Source organism: Bufo bufo, chromosome 1 (assembly GCF_905171765.1).
Source record: "Bufo bufo chromosome 1, aBufBuf1.1, whole genome shotgun sequence".
Classification (NCBI taxonomy): domain Eukaryota; kingdom Metazoa; phylum Chordata; class Amphibia; order Anura; family Bufonidae; genus Bufo; species Bufo bufo.
The window spans coordinates 378,007,625-378,028,134 of NC_053389.1; the positions used below are offsets into that span (position 1 = coordinate 378,007,625).

A 20,510-nucleotide genomic window follows, 5' to 3' on the forward strand; every position below is an offset into this window, starting at 1 on the left:
CACAATCTGCTCAGTTACTGGGATTTTCACGCACAACCATTTCTAGGGTTTACAAAGAATGGTGTGAAAAGGGAAAAACATCCAGTATGCGGCAGTCCTGTGGGCAAAAATGCCTTGTGGATGCTAGAGGTCAGAGGAGAATGGGCCGACTGATTCAAGCTGATAGAAGAGCAACGTTGACTGAAATAACCACTCGTTACAACCGAGGTATGCAGCAAAGCATTTGTGAAGCCACAACACGCACAACCTTGAGGCGGATGAGCTACAACAGCAGAAGACCCCACCGGGTACCACTCATCTCCACTACAAATAGGAAAAAGAGGCTACAATTTGCACGAGCTCATCAAAATTGGACTGTTGAAGACTGGAAAAATGTTCCCTGGTCTGATGAGTCTCGATTTCTGTTGAGACATTCAAATGGTAGAGTCCGAATTTGGCGTAAACAGAATGAGAACATGTATCCATCCTCTGATGGCTACTTCCAGCAGGATAATGCACCATGTCACAAAGCTCGAATCATTTCAAATTGGTTTCTTGAACATGACAATGAGTTCACTGTACTAAAATGGCCCCCACAGTCACCAGATCTCAACCCAATAGAGCATCTTTGGGATGTGGTGGAATAGGAGCTTTGTGCCCTGGATGTGCATCCCTCAAATCTCCATCAACTGCAAGATACTATCCTATCAATATGGGCCAACATTTCTAAAGAATGCTATCAGCACCTTGTTGAATCAATGCCACGTAGAATTAAGGCAGTTCTGAAGGCAAAAGGGGGTCCAACAACGTATTAGTATGGTGTTCCTAATAATTCTTTAGGTAAGTGTATATATATGCATATATGCCACCGTAAGTATATGCATGTCTATATATATTATGTGATTATATATACACTGCTCAAAAAAATAAAGGGAACACAGAAATAACACATCCTAGATGTCATCCTGAATTCATTAAATATTCTTCTGAAATACTTTGTTCTTTACATAGTTGAATGTGCTGACAACAAAATCACACAAAAATAAAAAAATGGAAATCTAATTTTCAACCCGTGGAGGTCTGGATTTGGAGTCACCCTCAAAATTAAAGTGGAAAAACACACTACAGGCTGATCCAACTTTGATGTAATGCCCTTAAAACAAGTCAAAATGAGGCTCAGTAGTGTGTGTGGCCTCCACGTGCCTGTATGACCTCCCTACAACGCCTGTGCATGCTCCTGATGAGGTGGCGGACGGTCTCCTGAGGGATCTCCTCCCAGACCTGGACTAAAGCATCTGCCAACTCCTGGACAGTCTGTGGTGCAACGTGACGTTGGTGGATAGAGCGAGACATGATGTCCCAGATGTGCTCAATTGGATTCAGGTCTGGGGAACGGGCGGGCCAGTCCATAGCATCAATGCCTTTGTCTTGCACGAACTGCTGACACACTCCAGCCACATGAGGTCTAGCATTGTCTTGCATTAGGAGGAACCCAGGGCCAACAGCACCAGCATATGGTCTCACAAGGGGTCTGAGGATCTCATCTCGGTACCTAATGGCAGTCAGGCTACCTCTGGCGAGCACATGGAGGGCTGTGCGGCCCTCCAAAGAAATGCCACCCCACACCATTACTGACTCAATGCCAAACCGGTCATGCTGGAGGATGTTGCAGGCAGCAGAACGTTCTCCACGGCGTCTCAAGGCTCTGTCACGTCTGTCACATGTGCTCAGTGTGAACCTGCTTTCATCTGTGAAGAGCACAGGGCGCCAGTGGCGAATTTGCCAATCTTGGTGTTCTCTGGCAAATGCCAAACGTCCTGCACGGTGTTGGGCTGTAAGCACAACCCCCACCTGTGGACGTCGGGCCCTCATATCACCCTCATGGAGTCAGTTTCTGACCGTTTGAGCAGACACATGCACATTTGTGGCCTGCTAGAGGTCATTTTGCAGGGCTCTGGCAGTGCTCCTCCTGTTCCTCCTTGCACAAAGGCGGAGGTTGCGGTCCTGCTGCTGGGTTGTTGCCCTCCTACGGCCTCCTCCACGTCTCCTGATGTACTGGCCTGTCTCCTGGTAGCGCCTCCATGATCTGGACACTACACTGACAGACACAGCAAACCTTCTTGCCACAGCTCGCATTTCCTAAGGATTAAAGAAACTATTTGCAACACACCGGGTGAGTGCCGCTATCATTTTCTTCTCCTATTACTGCATCATTTACTGTGAACTCTCATGTTGATAGCAGAGCACCACTGAATGGTGTTTCCTGACTGAACTGCACAGATTCCACTTCTGAGCTGGCTTGGATACGTTTGCAGTGCCGCCTCATCACTCTACATGTTTTGATTCTGATTAAAATGGTGTACCTCACCCAGAGGAAGCTGGGTGAGAAAAAAAGTCTGGGAAAATAGTTTTTCCCACTGTCTGCAGCAGCTAGACTGGTAATGAATGTAATTAGCAGTCAGCTGGGGGCTGAGCTCCTCAATCAGGGCTTACTGTCTGAGGAAGGAGCAGGCTGTGCCAAGGCCTGTGGGAGCCAGGACCCTCTAACCCTGTGTGGGGTAAGCACTGCTGTGTTTTGGGGAGCTAGGTGGTAGACCCAGATCCCGATAGAGAGGGAGAACTTCTGTATAGTCAGTGGCCAGACGGCCAAGGTTTTATGTTTTGGTCTGCTGTAAAAGTGATAATAAAGCTGGCCGTGGCCAGTTTGCACCCAAATCTGCAGTGTTGGAGTGGCTTCTTGAGGTGTGCCAACCGTCTAGGCGGACAAGACGGCAATCCTGGAGAGCTAAGTGACCCCCGGGTTGTCACATATGGTGGAGGATGTGGGCATAAAAAACGTGAAGCTGGGTGTTAGAGCTTAAAGGGCCAGAAGCCTGTTGTGGAAAAGCTGTGTTTGCAAGGAATTGCTGTGTTGGAGCTTAAAGGGCTAGAAGCCCAATTTAAAGAGACTGTGATCTCTGCTGATGAGACTGTGACGTCTGCGGTGCAAAATAAATGTGACCGAGTTTGTCTAGAGAGAGAGACACCTGGAGGCTGTGGTCTCTGATAAAGTGGACTTGTTGCTGAAAAGTCTGATGCCATGGGTCTCATGGAGGAATACGCCTGGCGGTTGTGGCGCATACAGCAGCAGGAAGAAATGGCCACTGCGATAGGTTACATCCAAAGTGAATTGGCAAAGGTTGATGCAGAGTGAGAGGCTTTGGAGGCGCAACTGCAGTTGGCCCTGGAGAGAAAGTCTTTAATGCTGAGTGGACACGTTGTAAAGGTCCAAGGTGCTGGTAATGTGCCGGGAGTTCCAGAGAAAAAAGGCGATTTATTATATGATATATGTTCACATTGGACTCCACAGGGCGGGATATGAGCCACCCCTCGAGTCTCCGGGCCTGCAAGTGTCTCTGTATCTAACACTATCTCAATACAATTTCCCACTGTGGGGTCCCTGCCTTATATCCCTGAACTAAAAACTAGGTTCCTGCATCCCTACATGTTTTGCCGTTTACTATGCGTCTTCAGGGGATGATATGCAGGCACTGCGTGTGGGGGCGGGGATCGGGCTTTAACTCCTCGGTTCCAGCAGGTGGGGTCAGTTCGTCCAATCTCTGTGTTTCTTTCCGATGATGGACAGCATCTCGGCCAATAGATTACCAGTTCAGGGCGCACTCTAACAGCGTCACTACGATGAGGTCTGTGATGTCGGTCAGGTTATTGTATCGCGCATGCGCCAGTACTTACACGGTATTGGACTGTATTTCTTTTCTTTGCGCTTGCGCTCAACTATATCACCATCCTTTCGATGAGGTTCAAACGCGCATGCGTCAGCACTTTGAAAATATTCCAGTCGATCAATCTCCTGCGCTTGCGCCCGCACTTAGAAAATTTCTCACTTGGGGGTCCCATCTCAGTGTGGACGTCGGCACTTATGGATTCAAGCTTCCACCTCATTGCCGTACGCCTGTGTCTTGCCTAGACTGACACCCTCTGGTGGGTCTCCCATCCGTGTACTAATGCTGTCACTTGGGGACATGTTCACATATCTCGGCCTCTATCTTGTTGTGTGGTTGGTACTTAAAGGCCACTATTGTACTACTTGTATTTGCGCATGCATTATCATTTGGGTCTCTTGTCCCCCCTCTTATTCCATTATGGATTTAGATCTACATCCATTAGCGATAGTGATTGCTGTGAAGCACCCTATATATTTAAATACTATCATTTTTAGTTTTTATTGTTATTGTTTTGTTATTTTTTATTGTTTTTCATTTATTATTAGTTATTTATTTTATTTTTGTTTATATTTACAGATATCTCTATTAGGGCATCTCCTCCCACGGACAGAACACCCACAAGAGGAAGACCCACCTGCCTTGGTAAGTTTTGTATAGGATATAAGGTAATTAACCTTTTTATATGAAAAATAAAGCCCCCCTTAAACGATCGTTCCCTTTTTCTTATATGAACATACTGAATCGAAACTATTATCGGAATTGAAAAGTGCCATATTGGGTTATTTTATATAAATGAGGCAAATCTGAAGCCCTCATTTAGCCCGTTGTTCCCGAACCCTGATCTCCCTGAGGAATTTTAAAGCGAGTTCCCAAGTAGTATATGTATTTTAAAGAGTGAATAATAAAAATAAAAGTGAGGATAGAGGCTCAGCACGGTCAGTAGTGAGAGAGTTAATGACTGAATGTCTCTCTGGAATTGCTGAAGTAGCCCAGGGTGATGAGCTGTGTGATAGTGATGGAGAGAGAACAGAAGATGGACCTTCCAGAGAGAAAGGTCAACAGCCTCATGTAGAGGGGAGGTTCATAGGCGATATGCCTGATATTGGGGAAGAACCCCACTGTTCTGATCTGCTGAGTAGCCTGCAGGTTATAGCATGTACCCAGCATGGAGATGAATTGAGGGTAATGTCCCAGGAGAGCGTACAAGAGAAAGATGAGACAAATGCAGAAAAGGTAAAGGATTATTGTGCTGCCAACGTTGGGCAAGACCAACTAGAAGGTTTAGGGCAGCATGACCAATATTGGGAGGATGTACTTTGTGACCCTGGTTCACAAGGTACAGCGGTGACAGGTCAGAGGGTGTCCTCATACAGGCAAAAGAGTAATATGCCTGTTGTAGTGCAGTACTATGTTCTGGAAGTGATGTTCAGCCAATTGATGTCCTGGAGACATCTGAGAGAAATGGTGGGTCTAAGAGGGCCAATGAGACTGTTAATTGGTCCAGGTGTAGGTCCTGAAAAGCAAATTATCAACCAGTCTGCATGTAATGGTGAGATCAAGACGACAAGCCCCAGCGAGGTGATAGAAGACTATGTACAGAAGTTTGTTAGGCCATCAACATGGAATAGCCACCAACAGGGCTGACAAGCGAGCCATAAGCCTGGCTGCCTCCAAAGATTCTTCACAAATATACGCACTGGCATGAGAGAGCTGCAGGGCCATATCTTCTAGTTCCCCCGAGGAGACTCCGAGTCGAGACCCTGATGTAAATTATTCGCCCACTCCCCCATAGCCTTGCTCACCCATGTAGAGGCAAATACGGGCTGCAGTGCTGTGCCCACTGCCTCAAAGGACGACTTTGCAAATGCTTCCAATTTCTTATCTCTGATATCCGAGAAAGAAGCCCCATCCGCCATTGGCAAGGTAGTATGCTTAGCCAAGAGGGAAACTGGCGGGTCCACTATAGGTGAGGACGACCATTTCTTCGTCAAATCCTCCGGAAATGGATAAAGGACGTTTAAGCGTTTTGGCAAAGCAAATCGTCTATCAGGAAAATTCCACTCCTTGGCAAGAGAGGAATCAAACTCTTGGTGGTTGGGGAAACACTTGTGCGAGCGTCGGGACCTTCTAAAGGAAAAAACTAAGCTGGCAGATGAAGGTGCGGGGTCCTCAACCTGCAACGTCTCAATAACTGCTGTAATAAGATTGTCCACCATGGAGGACAGTTTGGACAACTGACCCTCAGTTGAGACAACATCCTCATCTGACCCTCTCTCCTCAGAACATGACTCTTCCACTTAGGACACGTCGGAGACCGAGGAAACGGGAGACCCCCTGATCCCGGTCAGAGGACTGCCTTGCCAACAAACTCCCCAATATTTCCACAATGGCTTTGTTGGTATTGGAGACATCCTGTACCACCCGAGACAGGGAACGCACTCACTCCGGTTCTACCATAGGCTGGGCAGCAGGGACCATTGGGTCCGGGGCCAAGCCACTTGATGGCGAAGCAGCACATGCAAAGCAGAGGGAGTTTGACTGAGGGGATAGAAATTTTGCGCAACATGACGCAGAAGCAAAATGGCGCACAGAAGGGACCACCTGCTTCGGGGCCTGGGGTCTGGGAAGAAGGGGAAGGTTAGACCCTGTAAGAAGGGAGAAACAGTTCAAACCCAGCCTGTATCCCTCCACGCAGCATGACCCGATGAGCCTTTAAAAAGCGGAAGTGGGTGGAGCCAGCACAACTCAGACCCAGCTCAGCTGCCGACATGGGAGTGGGGAGAACAAGCCCCGCCCCCAAAATGATTCTGGCCCTCAGCACAGGCCCTAGCAGCCTCTGTCCCCCACCCCCCTTCCCCGGTCACCAGAATTGCATAGTGCTGCATCCCCAGCCGAACTAAGACGCCGGCCGGGAAAGTAGGCCGCAAAGAAGCCGGGGCCTCAATTATCAGTGGCCCCGCCCAGAGCCAACACGTCGATCATAAAAGAAGCTGGAAAATGGACGCCCCCACCAAGTCCTGTCGCCCCCACCCCCCTCCCCGCCAATAACAACCTCCTGGAGGGGCCAGCTCTGTGGGGACCGGGAGGGTGGGGGGGTACTGGAAGGAGGGGAACACGTTAGGACCAATTGCTCATTCCTTTTCTTTTTTATACTCACCTGTCCGGCGTCTTCTGCCCCCCTGGCTCCAAACTGATCACCACCTTCGGTGTGTGGCCCCTTGGGGAGGGACGCTACACTGGAACAGAGGGGACTTGCGGTTGACAGCCGTGGTTATCCGAACGCTGGTGGGATACAGAGTTTTTTTTTTTTTTTAGGAACCTCTGGTCCTCCTTTGCTTCTGGAAAACGGGAAGGAGCAGTCTCCCGTCTCCTGGGTGGGAGTGCAGGCGTCTGCCTCCTACAGACACTAAGCTAAAACTGATTTAGCTTAGTCCCTGTAGGAAGGGTATAGCTGAAGGGGAGGAGCTTACACTTTTTGTGCTTAGTGTCCGCCTGCTAGCGGCAACAGCTATACCCATGGTCAAGCCTGTGTCCCCCAATGATAAGGATGAGAAAGTGAGATTGGGACAAATGTATTAAGAATTTACAAATTTCATGCATTTTCTGGCAGTCTGTGTGCCAGAAAATCAAACATGCATCAGCTATGAGCAGAGGTAGATTAGAACTTTAAAGCAGCACTCCCACAAAAATTGTTATTCTCCGACCCGTTAGAAAGGTACATGATGTAAACTGTAGTGAAGATAATCTTCTTACCAGTGACTGTATTTGTGAGATATAACCTCACTTCTGATCCTCAGCTGTGTCATGTGCCCAACACTCTTATCTCCAACTGAGTCAGTTACTTCTCTATTCATTCCTATGAAACTGACATTGAGGCGCCCATACGAATACATAGAAAAACTGACTCCCTGTCCATACATAAGATGTTGTGGTATTTGAAAACTCAGAGTGCTGGTTGGATAACTCACAAATGCAGTCACTGGTAAGAAGATTACCTTCACTACAGTTTACATCATGTACCTTTCTAACAGGTCAGAGAATAAAAATGTTTGTGGGATTGCTCCTTTGATTTCAAGTTTCTGGGGTAAATTACAGTGAATCTGTTGGCACCACAATTGGCATAAAAACAATGCTGGAACTTCCCCTTTGAGACCATAGCCAAAGGGCAAAAAACTCAGATATAAACGCTTCACCTGGACCCAACTAAAACTAAAATATTCAACTGTCCCTGATCTAGTAAAACCTTTCACCAGCCATAATTGTGGAGGGGTTTCTCCTCTGAATAGGACAAATATTTTTCAAAGTGAGTCTACTTGAGTAGATGCTCCTTGTTAGTGGCTTTCTGAGGTGGCTCATAAAGGTGGGAAAGCAGATGTCCATATGCCCTGATAAGACATATTGACTGGGACTGACCTGATGGGAACAGTCCAGTTTTCAGTAAGTGTGACTTTACCACAGGTTATCTGTTCAGGAGAATTTGGTTTAATAAGGGTCAGAATAGCTTTAAAAAAACTCACGGCTCCCCCACAGCGCCCATTCTCATGCTTCAGAGGTCACCTGCCGGTCTCTACTTCTTGGTCCATCGTGACACAGGAAATCTGACTGGTCAGCCAATTAATGACCACAGTAGTGACCCCTCTCAGCTAGTGATTTCATTTTCATGTGTTTTGAGAGAGTGCAGGAAATACTGACTGGCAGAAGACCCAGGAGTGGCAAAGAATCGGGGAGGAGAGTATGACCCTCCATTCTGATCCTTTAAAAAATAAAAATATTTACTGGCCTCACTTAGAGTCACTTTTAAAATTGCCCACAAAACAATTGGTTCTGAGGATCTGATGGACATTTCCATCAAGACAATCCTTGCCAGGCACATGACTTAAATAGGACCTCCATGTTCAAACCATTATCACAGAATAAATATCAGTTCAGGAGTGTCCGATGATGCACTTCCTAAAGTTTTATGTAAAGTACAGTACTATTAAAGTAGAGGTGCACTTTAAGGGAAGATTTATCAACCCCCATATACCAGAAAACGAGAGTTAAAGTTACATACTGTGGATTTGCAACTTTTTAAACATTTACTCTTTTTTTTTTTTGTGCAAATAGCATTTATTTAATGGTGCCTTGGACACTTTCTAAAACATGCCAGAGAATGAGCTTACTTCATGATCAGGGAGTGCACTTCATCATAAATAAGAGCATCCTCTGGCAGAGCAGGGGATAGCAAGACTAGAGTAGAAAACACCAGTCCTGATAACTCTCCCCCCAAAGTCTTCAGCCAATGTTGACCAAAACACATGCTTCCACTTACCAAAGTAAAATTGATAGAAATGTGACAATACGAATATTTCTAGTTTTCAGCAGGTCATAAAATGTATAAGCCTTGAAAGATTGCTCTTTCAGGTCTTGCACCTATGACAGCAATGAGAAAAAGCCAAAAGAATTAACAACATAGTTTATAATTTTTTTTTTTTTTACATAAAATAATTGACTCCAGGGGAAATACAATATTCTCTGCATTTCTTATTCTGCTTTCGTCCAGTATAGATATAACATATGACATGTCTCTCTAATGGCAAAGGAAAAACGCAGTCATCATATTCTATATTGGCAAGTTGTGCTAGGTTATGTAAAGTACAACTTCCAGATGTGCTAGATAGGAAAACTGAACAATTCAGAGGTAACATCTATTGTACACCATAGACATCATGATGACTCTTACTGGAAATTAAACTGTACAGAATTAGAAACACATTCCAAAAACAGCACCACCACTGTCCAAAGGTTGTGGACCATACTGATTTCAATGGCTCGGAGATGCAGCACTATGGAACAGACTCTGTGGACAGGTGGGGCACTGTTTTTTGGGGAAAAAAAGCAGCCACGTTTTTCTAATCCTGAAAAATCACTTCACTACTTTCATATTTCATAATGAAAGGCTCATTCTCACACTATTTTCGCACCATTTTTAAATGCTTGTAAAAAACAATCATGATTTTCAAGTGTTTGTTAACCGGTTTGTTACAATTGTTTTTGGTGCCATCTTTTAGTTTGTAATATTCTTCAAGTTCTATAGTAAAACCTGGAGCAAAAACACAATAGTGAGTTTAAAAAAAAACTTCAACAAATAAATGCCAAAAAACACAGCACATGCTTTGTATGTAGAACTTTTTATATATTTTAAAGTAGACTTTAAAGTAACATCAAGCTGCAGAATTCTTGAGTTAAAGGGGCCAATAAAAACCTGTCACTTTTTAATATGATTAGGTTTTACTTTCTAACAGTTTGAAAATCTGTTTGCTGTGCTAATAAAATAAAAGAGCACAAACTGCTTCACTGTGCAAGGCGTCAGCAGAGGAGAGATGAAAAGGATGGTGAGAAGTCTGCTCACCTTACATGGCTGTGCAATGAAGTGAAACAGGAATACATAGGAACAATGGATTCTTGCTGCTCCACCCCCGAACAACCAGAAGGCAATTCTGATCGTCTCTTGTTTGCAGCAGAATTTAAGGGATGTGGTTTATCGTTTATTCACTTTAGGCCTCATGCACACGATCGCAAAGCACGGACAAGAATAGGACATGTTATTTTTTTTAGTGGGGCCACGGAATGGAACAACAGATGCGGACAGCACAAAACGGCGGCTCAGATACGGACCAAAACAACGGCCGCGTGCATGAGGCCTTACAAGCATGGGCAGCGTTCCTGCAGGTTCTGTGTCGAGACGTGTTGATCCTGCGTGCTCTGATCAGCTCTCCTACAGGAATGCCCTTAATAGTATGCATAGGTTGGTGAATATTAGCCCTCAGGATCGCATTGCCAGTTATTTCTGTATAGTTTATATTATACGGTGTGCTGACTGCGATTTCATGTACGTAGGCAGTTCTAGGAAATTTAAAACTAGAATATTAGAACATATTAATTACATAACTAAGGCTACTTTCACACTGGCGTTTTGGTTTCAGTTTGCGAGATCCGTTCAGGGATCTCACAAGTGGTCCAAAACGGATCAGTTTTGCCCTTAATGCATTCTGAATGGATAAGGGTCCGCTCAGAATACATCAGTTTAGCTCAGTTTGACTCCGTTCCGCCTTCATTCCGGACACCAAAACGCTGCTTGCAGCATCCATCTGACGAAACTGAGCCAACGGATCCGTCCTGGCACACAATGTAAGTCAATAGGGACGGATTTGTTTTCACTGACACAATATGGCACAATAGAAAACGGATCCGTACCCCATTGACTTTCAATGGTGTTCAAGACGGATCAGTTTTGGCTATGTTAAAGATAATACGAACTGATCCGTTCTGAACAGATGCATGCAGTTGTATTATCTGAACGGATGCGTTTGTGCAGATCCATGACCGATCCGCACCAAACGCAAGTGTGAAAGTAGCCTAATCCTTCCTGCCTGGGTACATCAAACGCAGCCAAACACTTTATCCACACTTCACCGCAGCATGAAAAGCTTCCAAACATTTGCAATAGAAAAAGTGATGAGATATTAAAAAAATTATTCTACAGAGAGAGGCATTCTGGATTTTTAGGCTGAAGTCACCAGAGCTTATGTAGTATTAAGTTATATTAAAATGAATTAATAATATAATAAAAAAAAAAAAAAAATATATATATATATATATATATATATACACACACATACACAGTGAGGAACAGAAGTATTTTAACACCCTGTGATTCTGCAAGTTCTCCCACTTAGAAATGATGGAGGGGTCTGACATTCACATTGTAGGTGCATTCCCACTCAGAGACAGAATAAAAAAAAAAGAAAAATTCAGGAATTGACATTGTATGATTTTTAAAGAATGTATTTGTCTTGCACTGCTGAACATAAGTATTTGAACACCTGAAAAAATCTGTGTTAATATTTGGTACAGAAGCCTTTGTTTGCAATTACAGAGGTCAAACGTTTTCTGTAGTTCTTGACCAGGTTTGAACACACTGCAGCAGGGATTTTGGCCCACTCCTCCACACAGATCTCCTCTAGATCTGTCAGGTTTCGGGGCTGTCGCTGAACAACACAGAGTTTCAGCTCCCTCCAAAGAGGTTCTATTGGATTTAGGTCTGGAGACTGGCTAGGCCACTCCAGAACCTCGATATCCTTCTTACGGAGCCACTCCTTGGTTATCCTGGCTGTGTGCCTCGGGTCGTTGTCATGTTGGAAGACCCAGCCACGACCCATCTTCAATGCTCTGACTGAGGGAAGGAGGTTGTTGCTCAAAATCTCACAATAAATGGCCCCATTTATCCTCTCCTTAATACAGTGCAGTCATCCTGTCCCCTTCGCAGAAAAGCACCCCCAAAAGCATGATGTTACCACCCCCATGCTTCACAGTAGGGATGGTGTTCTTGGGATGCAACTCATCCTTCTTTTTTCTCCAAAGAAGATGAGTGAAGCTTAGACCAAAAAGTTCTACTTTGGTCTCATCTGACCACATGACTTTTCCCCATGCCTCCTCTAGATCATCCAGATGGTCATTGGCAAACGTCAAACATGTGATGACTTGAGCAGGGGAAACGTGCAATGCATGATTTGAAACCATGACGGCGTAGTGTTCTACCGACCTTTGAAACTGTGGTCCCAGCTTTCTTCATGTCATTGACCAGCCCCTCCCTTATAGTTCTGGGCTGATTCCTCACTTTTCTTATTATCAGTGATACCCCACCAGGTGAGATCTTGCATGGAGCCCCATTCCGAGGGAGACTGAAAGTCTTTTTTAGCCTCTTCAATTTTCTAACAATTGCTCCAACAGTTGATCTATTTTCAACAAGCTGCTTGGCAATTGCCCCGTAGCCCTATCCAGCCTTGTGGAGGTCCACAATTTTGTCTCTGCTGTCTTTTGACAGCTCTTTGGTCTTGCCCATGGTAGTAGTTGGCGTCTGACTAGCCATTTTTTTTTATCTATTTTTTACTTCTATCCTCTATTTTATCATTTGTGTAAACAATCATCCAGCCAAAACACTGAACCAATCTATTACTTATGGATATATATTACGTTTATGTTTTTGTTTTCATTCATTGATCTATCCACGCATCCAAACAATTTTATATATACAGATATAAATGCGTGTATGTGTGCATGTACGCACGTATGTATACACACTGTTTTAGCTATTGTCCAACTACTACTATGAACTTTTGATTATTTACACCTTTGATTATTTACACTGCTACAGACCACTGTAACAACCTGTATGTTTTTTCAGACTCAATAAAGGGGTCCTGAGTACCCCGAAACGCGTTGTCTTTTCAAAATAAAAAATCTCGTATCCAAGCTCGGGTTGTGATTTGCGCCTTAAGTCCATTGGCTCGCCGCACGTATCCAGTGCAGACGAGACCTTTTTTTTATATATTCCAATACCCACCCAAGTGGCGGTTTGGCCCCCGCCCAGGGTTGTTTCGGACACCATCCGGCAGCATCAACCCAGACAACCTCCACTCTTCGAACCTCCCTCCACCAAGGTTGCACCACAATCAGTACAAACCAAACCAGGTGAGTAACTTCTCTCATCTTGGTTAGGGGGAAGGGACATGTATCTGTTTACCCTCACCTATGAGTGCCTTCTCTCCTCTCTTGGCCATCTGATCACTGACTGTGGGGTGGACAGGTGTCTTTAAAGAGCTCAGACAGGTGCTACTAAGTTAGATTAATGAGTGAAGTAGAGGTGGACTTTTTAAGGCACAGTAACAGGTCTTTGAGAGCCAGAATTCTTGCTATTTCTCAGGTGTTCAAATACTTATGTTCAGCAGTGCAAGACATACATTTTTTTTTACTTTTCTCATGTTTCCCTTTTGCAAATGCAAAGCAAATTCCATTATAGGTTGTCAAAAGAGTATTAATTCTTTCATTATTTTAATTTTGACAATGTAAACAAAGGAAATTAATTGTACAATTTTTCCTTTTTATTTCGTTCACATTGTGCGTATTTTTATGTTGTGGATCTAATTTTTGGTTGGGATTATATATTGGTTGTTACCTCACAGCATGAGGTAACGCATTTGATGTAATTTTATATGTGGATTCTATTTGCTATGTGGCAAGTTAAGGAGCATTCCTTACCAAGGGGTTTGTATATCCCCACCCCTGACTTGATTGGGGGTGTGAAGTGTATTTAAAGCGCAGGAAGGATAGTCTCATTAGGTTACGACTAAGAACACACCTGTGTTCGAAACGCGTCAACCATGCTTGGGTGAAGGTTTGTGTCCATGTGAGATATATGCTACAAGAAGAAATAAAGTGTAACTGAGTTTTATTTCAAGTGCTGGAACTAATTTCTTCTATTCTATATATCAGTCTGCTCAGTGTCTTCTGCTCTATAACATACTGCCTGCAGCTCAGACACCATGTTCAACATGACAGGTTCCCTTTACGCTTCATGCTTATAAACTAGGAAACTGTTGGTGAGCCCTGCTGAACCCAATCACTTTTAGATTACTTGCCCATTATCTTTTGTGATGTTGCTGTATGTATGAGATCTGAAATCAAAGAGCGATAGGGGTTTACAATACAGGTCCATATGTATTTAGACACTGACACAAATGTATATTTTTTTTACCTGTTTACTAAAACATATTCAAGTTATAGTTATATAATGGACATTGGCATAAAGTCCAGACTTTTAGCTTTCATTTGAGGGTATCCACATTAAAATTGGATGAAGGGTTTAGGAGTTTCAGCTCCTTTATTGTGGCACGCTGTTTTAAAGGGACCAAAAGTAATTGGACAATTGACTCAAAGGCTGTTTCATGGGCAGGTGTGGGCAATTCCTTCATTATTTCATTCTCAATTAGGCACATAAAAGGCCTGGAGTGGATTTGAGGTGTGGTGCTTGCATTTTGAAGATTTTGCTGAGAAGTAAACATGCAGTCAAAGAAGCTCTCCATGCAGGTGAAACAGGCAATCCTTCATCTGCGAAAACAGAAATAACCCATCCGAAAAAACGGCTACATTATTAGGAGTGGCAAAATCTACAGTTTGATACATCCTGAGAAAGAAAGAAAGCACTGGTGACCTCAACCATGCAAAAAGACCTGGACGCCCACGGAAGACAACAGTGGTGGAAGATCGCAGAATAATTACCATGGTGAAGAGAAACCCCTTCGCAACAGCCAACCAAGTGAATAACACTATCCAGGATATAGGCGTATCAATATCCAAATCTACCATAAAGAGAAGACTGCATTAAAGTAAATACAGAGGGTTCACTGCACGGTGCAAGCCACTCATAAGCCTCAAGAATAAGAAGGCTAGATTGGACTTTGCTAAAATAAAACATCTTAAAAAACCAGCACACTTCTGGAAGAACTTTCTTTGGACAGATGAAACTAAGATCAACCTCTACCAGAATGATGGAAAGAAAAAAGTATGGCGAAGGCATGGTACAGCTCATGATCTAAAGCATACCACATCATCTGAAAAACACGTCGGAGGCAGTGTGATGGCTTGGCCATGCATGGCTGCCAGTCGCACTGGGTCTCTAGTGTTTATTGATGATGTGACACAGGATAGAAGCAGCCGGATGAATTCTGGGGTTTTCAGAGACATACTATGTGCTCAAATCCAGCCAAACTGATTGGTCAGCGTTTCATAATACAGATGGACAATGACTCAAAACATAAGCCAAAGCAAGGAGTTTATTAAAGCAAAGAAGTGGAATATTCCAGAATGGCCAAGTCAGTCACCGGATCTGAACCTAATAGAGCATGCATTTCACTTGTTAAAGACCAAACTTCAGACAGGAAGGCCCACAAACAAACAGCAACTGAAAACCGCTGCAGTAAAGGCCTGGCAGAACATTAAAAAGGAGGAAACACAGCGTCTGGTGATGTCCATGAGCTCAAGACTTCAGGCAGTCATTGCCAACAAAGGGTTTTCAACCAAGTATTAGAAATTAACATTTTATTTAATTTAACTTAATTTAAATTATTTAATTTGTCCAATTACTTTTGAGCCCCTGAAATGAAGGGATTGAGTTTAAAAAATGCTTTACTTCCTAACATTTTTATGCAATCATTTTGTTCAACCCACTGAATTAAAGACGAAAGTCTGAACTTCAACTGCATCTGAATTGTTTTGGTCAAAATCCATTGTGGTAATGTACAGAACAAAAATGTAAAAAATGTTGTCTGTGTCCAAATATATATGGACCTAACTGTATGTCCGCTCAGACTATTAAGGGGTCATTTATTATCTGTGTATCAGTCTGAAATTCTTTCATCTAGCTAATAGTAGGCAAGAATTTTCGAAAGCTGTATTGTATGATCCATTATGGTATCAAAAATTAATAGAGTGCCAACATATTCCACCACTCTGTATAGAGATTATATATATTATATATATCCTCAGTTCCTCCCCACAGGGAGCTCGTATGTCATGTATTAGACAGGATACAGCTGAACAAGACCAAAGTCTGCATTACATAAACCCTAATACCAGCCCAGAGCTGCTCAACCTTTTTCTTCTGGGCTCTCACCAGCCATAAGATAGTGATCCCAGAGCCCCACCAGTGGTTGAAGTCTATGCCAAAATTAAAAATTTCCATCTCCTGACGCCATTATGAAATTTAAAGAAGCACATAAGGAGTCTGTTATCTTGCTAAGGCTACTTTCACACCTGCGTTAAGGTGCGGATCCGTCTGGTATCTGCACAGACGGATCCGCACCTATAATGCAAACGCTTGTATCTGTTCAGAATGGACCCGTTTGCATTACCATAAACTAAAAAAAATAAAAAAAATGATAATGCAAACGGATCCGTTTTGACTTACATTGAAAGTCAATGGGAGGCGGATCCGTTTTCAATTGCACCATATTGTGTCAGTGAAAACAGATCCGTCCCCATTGACTTACATTGTAAGTCAGGACGGATCCGCTTTGCTCAGTTTCATCAGACGGACATCAAAACTCTGCAAGCAGCGTTTTGGTGTCCGCCTCCAGAGCGGAATGGAGGCTGAACGGAGGCAAACTGATGCATTCTGAACGGATCCTTATCCATTCAGAATGCATTGGGGCTGAACTGATCCGTTTTGGGCCGCTTGTGAGAGCCCTGAAACGGATCTCACAAGCGGACCCAGAAACGCCAGTGTGAGAGTAGCCCAAGCCAGAAATTGCTGCTACAAGAGAAAGAATGGTGTAACATACTGTATATGCCCACCCCTGACTTGATTGGGGGTGTGAAGTGTATTTAAAGCCCAGGAAGGATAGTCTCATTAGGTTATGACTAAGAACACACCTGTGTTCGAAACACGTAAACCATGCTGGGGTGAAGGTTTGTGTCCATGTGAGTTATATGCTACAAGAAGAAATAAAGTGCAACTGAGTTTTATTTCAAGTGCTGGAACTATTTTCTTCTATTCTATATATCAGTCTGCTCAGTGTCTTCTGCTCTATAACATACTGCCTGCAGCTCAGACACCATGTTCAACATGACAGGTTCCCTTTACGCTTCATGCTTATAAACTAGGAAACTGTTGGTGAGCCCTGCTGAACCCAATCACTTTTAGATTACTTGCCCATTATCACAACGGTTTCCTCCACAGCGCTCCTGCAACCACTGGGGGGCGACACACAACCATGGAAGCACTGCTGTAATAATTGTCTGTTTTTTAACAGGGACATACCACTCTGTACCTTATGTAAAAACCGTAACCCAAGTCAAACACAAGTCTTAGTATACTATAAAGTCTGATGTCACAGAACACATTACATTTATTAAGAGACTCAGGCCTCTTAATAGGCAATCTGTGTGCCAAAAATTCAAATCTACACCAGCTATATCTGTCAGGCAGTGTGTGGTCCCACCCCTCCCGCTAAGCACACCTACTTTTCGCACCACTTTGAGTGGCAAGAAAATTTGTAAATTACGGCACTAAACTAGTAAGCACCATAATTTGTGAGTTTTTTAAGGCGAAATAGTGTGATAAATGTCCTTGTATGCCAAATATGTAACAATGTACATTCTTCCAACAAATCGTTTTCAGCTATTAAAAACATAGATGTCAATTCCAGGCATGGCAGTCTGACCCGCCTGATTCCAGACCACACAGGAAAAGTAAAAGAATTGATCCAACCCAGTCTATGCTATGTGTCGTCCATCCAAACAGCAGTCCTCAGCCATTGGTCCTGTCATTTTATGATCCCCCAATAAAAAGCATGTTCCAGTCATAAGGAAAGGCTGAAATAATATTTCTATAGACTGTATGTGGTAGGACCTTTCTGTTAATTAACTGCACATTAGTAATTTCATTCAAATGGAAAGCATCTTACCTCTGAAGGATTGAATAATATCTCAGGTGGTAGTATGCGATTTTTCTTGGCAGCTCTCCTAATGATCTCCTCAGCTTCACTGATCCTGCCCTGTGATAGCAGCCATCTAGGAGACTCTGGGATGACCCTGCAATAAGACAGTCATTTTTAAGGTGTTATTATATCATCACCTACAGCAGTGGTGCACAACCATTTTTCGTCTGAGGGCCGCACTAGACTTGGTATAAATTTTGCGGGCCGGAACCAGGTAGCTTTGCCAGAAAGAAATGCAAACGCTGTGAGGGGGCACGTGTGAGCATTACTGCTGTGAGGGGGCACGTGTGAGCATTACTACTGTGAGGGGGCACATATCTGGGCATACCTACTGTGAGGGGGCACATATCAGGGCATAACTACTGTGAGGGGGCACATATCAGGGCATAACTACTGTGAGGAGGGCACATATCAGGGCATAACTACTGTGAAGAGGGCACATATCTGGGCATAACTACTGTGAGGGGGCACATATCTGGGCATAACTACTGTGAGGGGGCATGTCTGAGCATTACGTCTGTGAAGAGGGCACATATCTTGGCATTATTACTGTGAGGGGGCACATATCTGGGCATACCTACTGTGAGGGGGCATGTGTGAGCATTACTACTGTGAAGAGGGCACATATCTTGGCATTATTACTGTGAGGGGGCATGTGATGTATACATGTGTGTAATGTATGTAGTGCAGTATGTGATGATCACACTGCACTACATATATTACACACATGTATACATCACATACTGCGCTGTCACCTTCTTCTGCAGGTCTACATTGATGTCTGGTCTTTAGGCTTCAGTCAGATCCTCCACCGCCATGCTTGCGCCGTGTGCCCGACACCACCAGGAGCTGGCCCCTCCTCCTTTCATCTCCCGCCGGCTTCTCCTACAGAAGGGCGCTCTATCGCTCCAGTGCCCGCCCAATCTTACCAATCAGGGGCGTAGCTAGAAATGACTAGGCCCCATAGCAAAAAAATGTATGGCCCCCTCCCTCCCGGATCTCCCACCCCCACATACCTATCGGACCTCCCACCCCTTCCAGAGCTCCCACCCCAACATCCCCACACCCCTCCCTAGATCCCCCTCAGTGTCATCCACAGATCCCCCCTCAGTGTCATCCACAGATACACCCCCCCCCTCAGTGTCATCCACAGATACACCCCCCCCCCCTCAGTGTCATCCACAGATACACCCCCCCCCCTCAGTGTCATCCACAGATACACCCCCCCTCAGTGTCATCCACAGATACACCCCCCCCCCCCTCAGTGTCATCCACAGATATCCCCCCCCACCCAGAGCCGCTTCCTAGCTAATTTATTCACTGCACTTGCCTTGCCTCTGTGAAATTGAAGAGTAGCGCCGTAATCTCGCACAGGCGCACTGGCAGAGGCCAGGAAGACTGTGAATGCGCACTTCAATGCCTCTGCCAATGCGCCTGTGAGAGATTATGGCGCTTCTCTTCAATTTCACAGAGGCAGTAAATAAATTAGCTAGGAGGCGGCGCTGGGCGGGGAGATTGCAGGCAATTGCTGCCTGTGCCGTTCGCAGCGCTCCCTGCGCTGATAAAGTCCGGTCACTGCGCGGGCTGCATGACGCAGCTTTGCGGGCCGCATTTGGCCCGCGGGCCGTAGGTTGGGCATCACTGACCTACAGTATAAGAAATTGTAAGATTATTTCGCTTAGTAATATTGAAATCCAACTCTACGGAGATTCTGACCAGTCAGGTGTGATAATCCCACTTACTCTTCTGCAATATTCACAAGGAGGAGTTGTCCATACACACTATAGAGCGAGATTGTCTATTGATGTTAGGCTACTTTCACACTCGTGTTTTGTGCGGATCTGTCTTGTATTTGCACAGACGGATCCGCACCGATAATGCAAATGCTTGTATCCGTTCATAATGGATCCGTTTGCATTATTCATTTTAAAAAAGGTCTAAGTCAAAACGGATCCGTCTTGACTTACATTGAAAGTCAATGGGGGACGGATCCATTTTCAATTGCACCATATTGTGTCAGTGAAAAACGTATCCGTCCCCATTAACTTACATTGTAAGTCAGGACGGATCCGTTTGGCTCCGCATCATCAGACGGTCACCAAAACGCTGCAAGCTGCGTTTTAGTGACCGCCTAAAAAACGCAACGGAGACCAAATGCAGTCAAATTGATGCATTCTGAACGGATCCTTATCTATTCAGAATGCATTGGGGCTGAACTGATCCGTTTTGAGCCGCTTGTGAGAGCCCTGAAATGGATCTAACAAGCGGACCCAGAAACGCCAGTGTGAAAGTAGCCTTACTTGTAAGGTGGCAACTAGTGTTGGGCGAGCATGCTCATCTGAACACCATTTTGACTCGAACACCGCGATGTTCGGCCGAACACCGCAATGTGCTGAGCATCGCGATGCTCGAGTCTCCTCCCCGCCTAGCACCCGATGACATGTGTTTCGGCTCAGTCTTCGTCAGTGAGAGCTGCAGCAGAAGGGAC

General features: G+C 44.5%; 1 protein-coding gene across 1 annotated transcript in view; it reads right to left on the minus strand.

Annotated features, from left to right (window-relative positions):
- Nucleotides 1-20,510, minus strand: part of LOC120977274 (solute carrier family 22 member 5-like) — a 142,038-nt gene that overhangs the window by 9,106 nt on the left and 112,422 nt on the right. Inside the window, exons 5-6 of the mRNA XM_040405132.1 lie at nucleotides 17,990-18,116; nucleotides 9,016-9,116 (exon numbers count right to left, since the gene is read on the minus strand). Of these exons, the coding sequence (XP_040261066.1) occupies nucleotides 9,016-9,116; nucleotides 17,990-18,116 (228 nt within the window). The remainder of the gene's footprint in view (nucleotides 1-9,015; nucleotides 9,117-17,989; nucleotides 18,117-20,510) is intronic.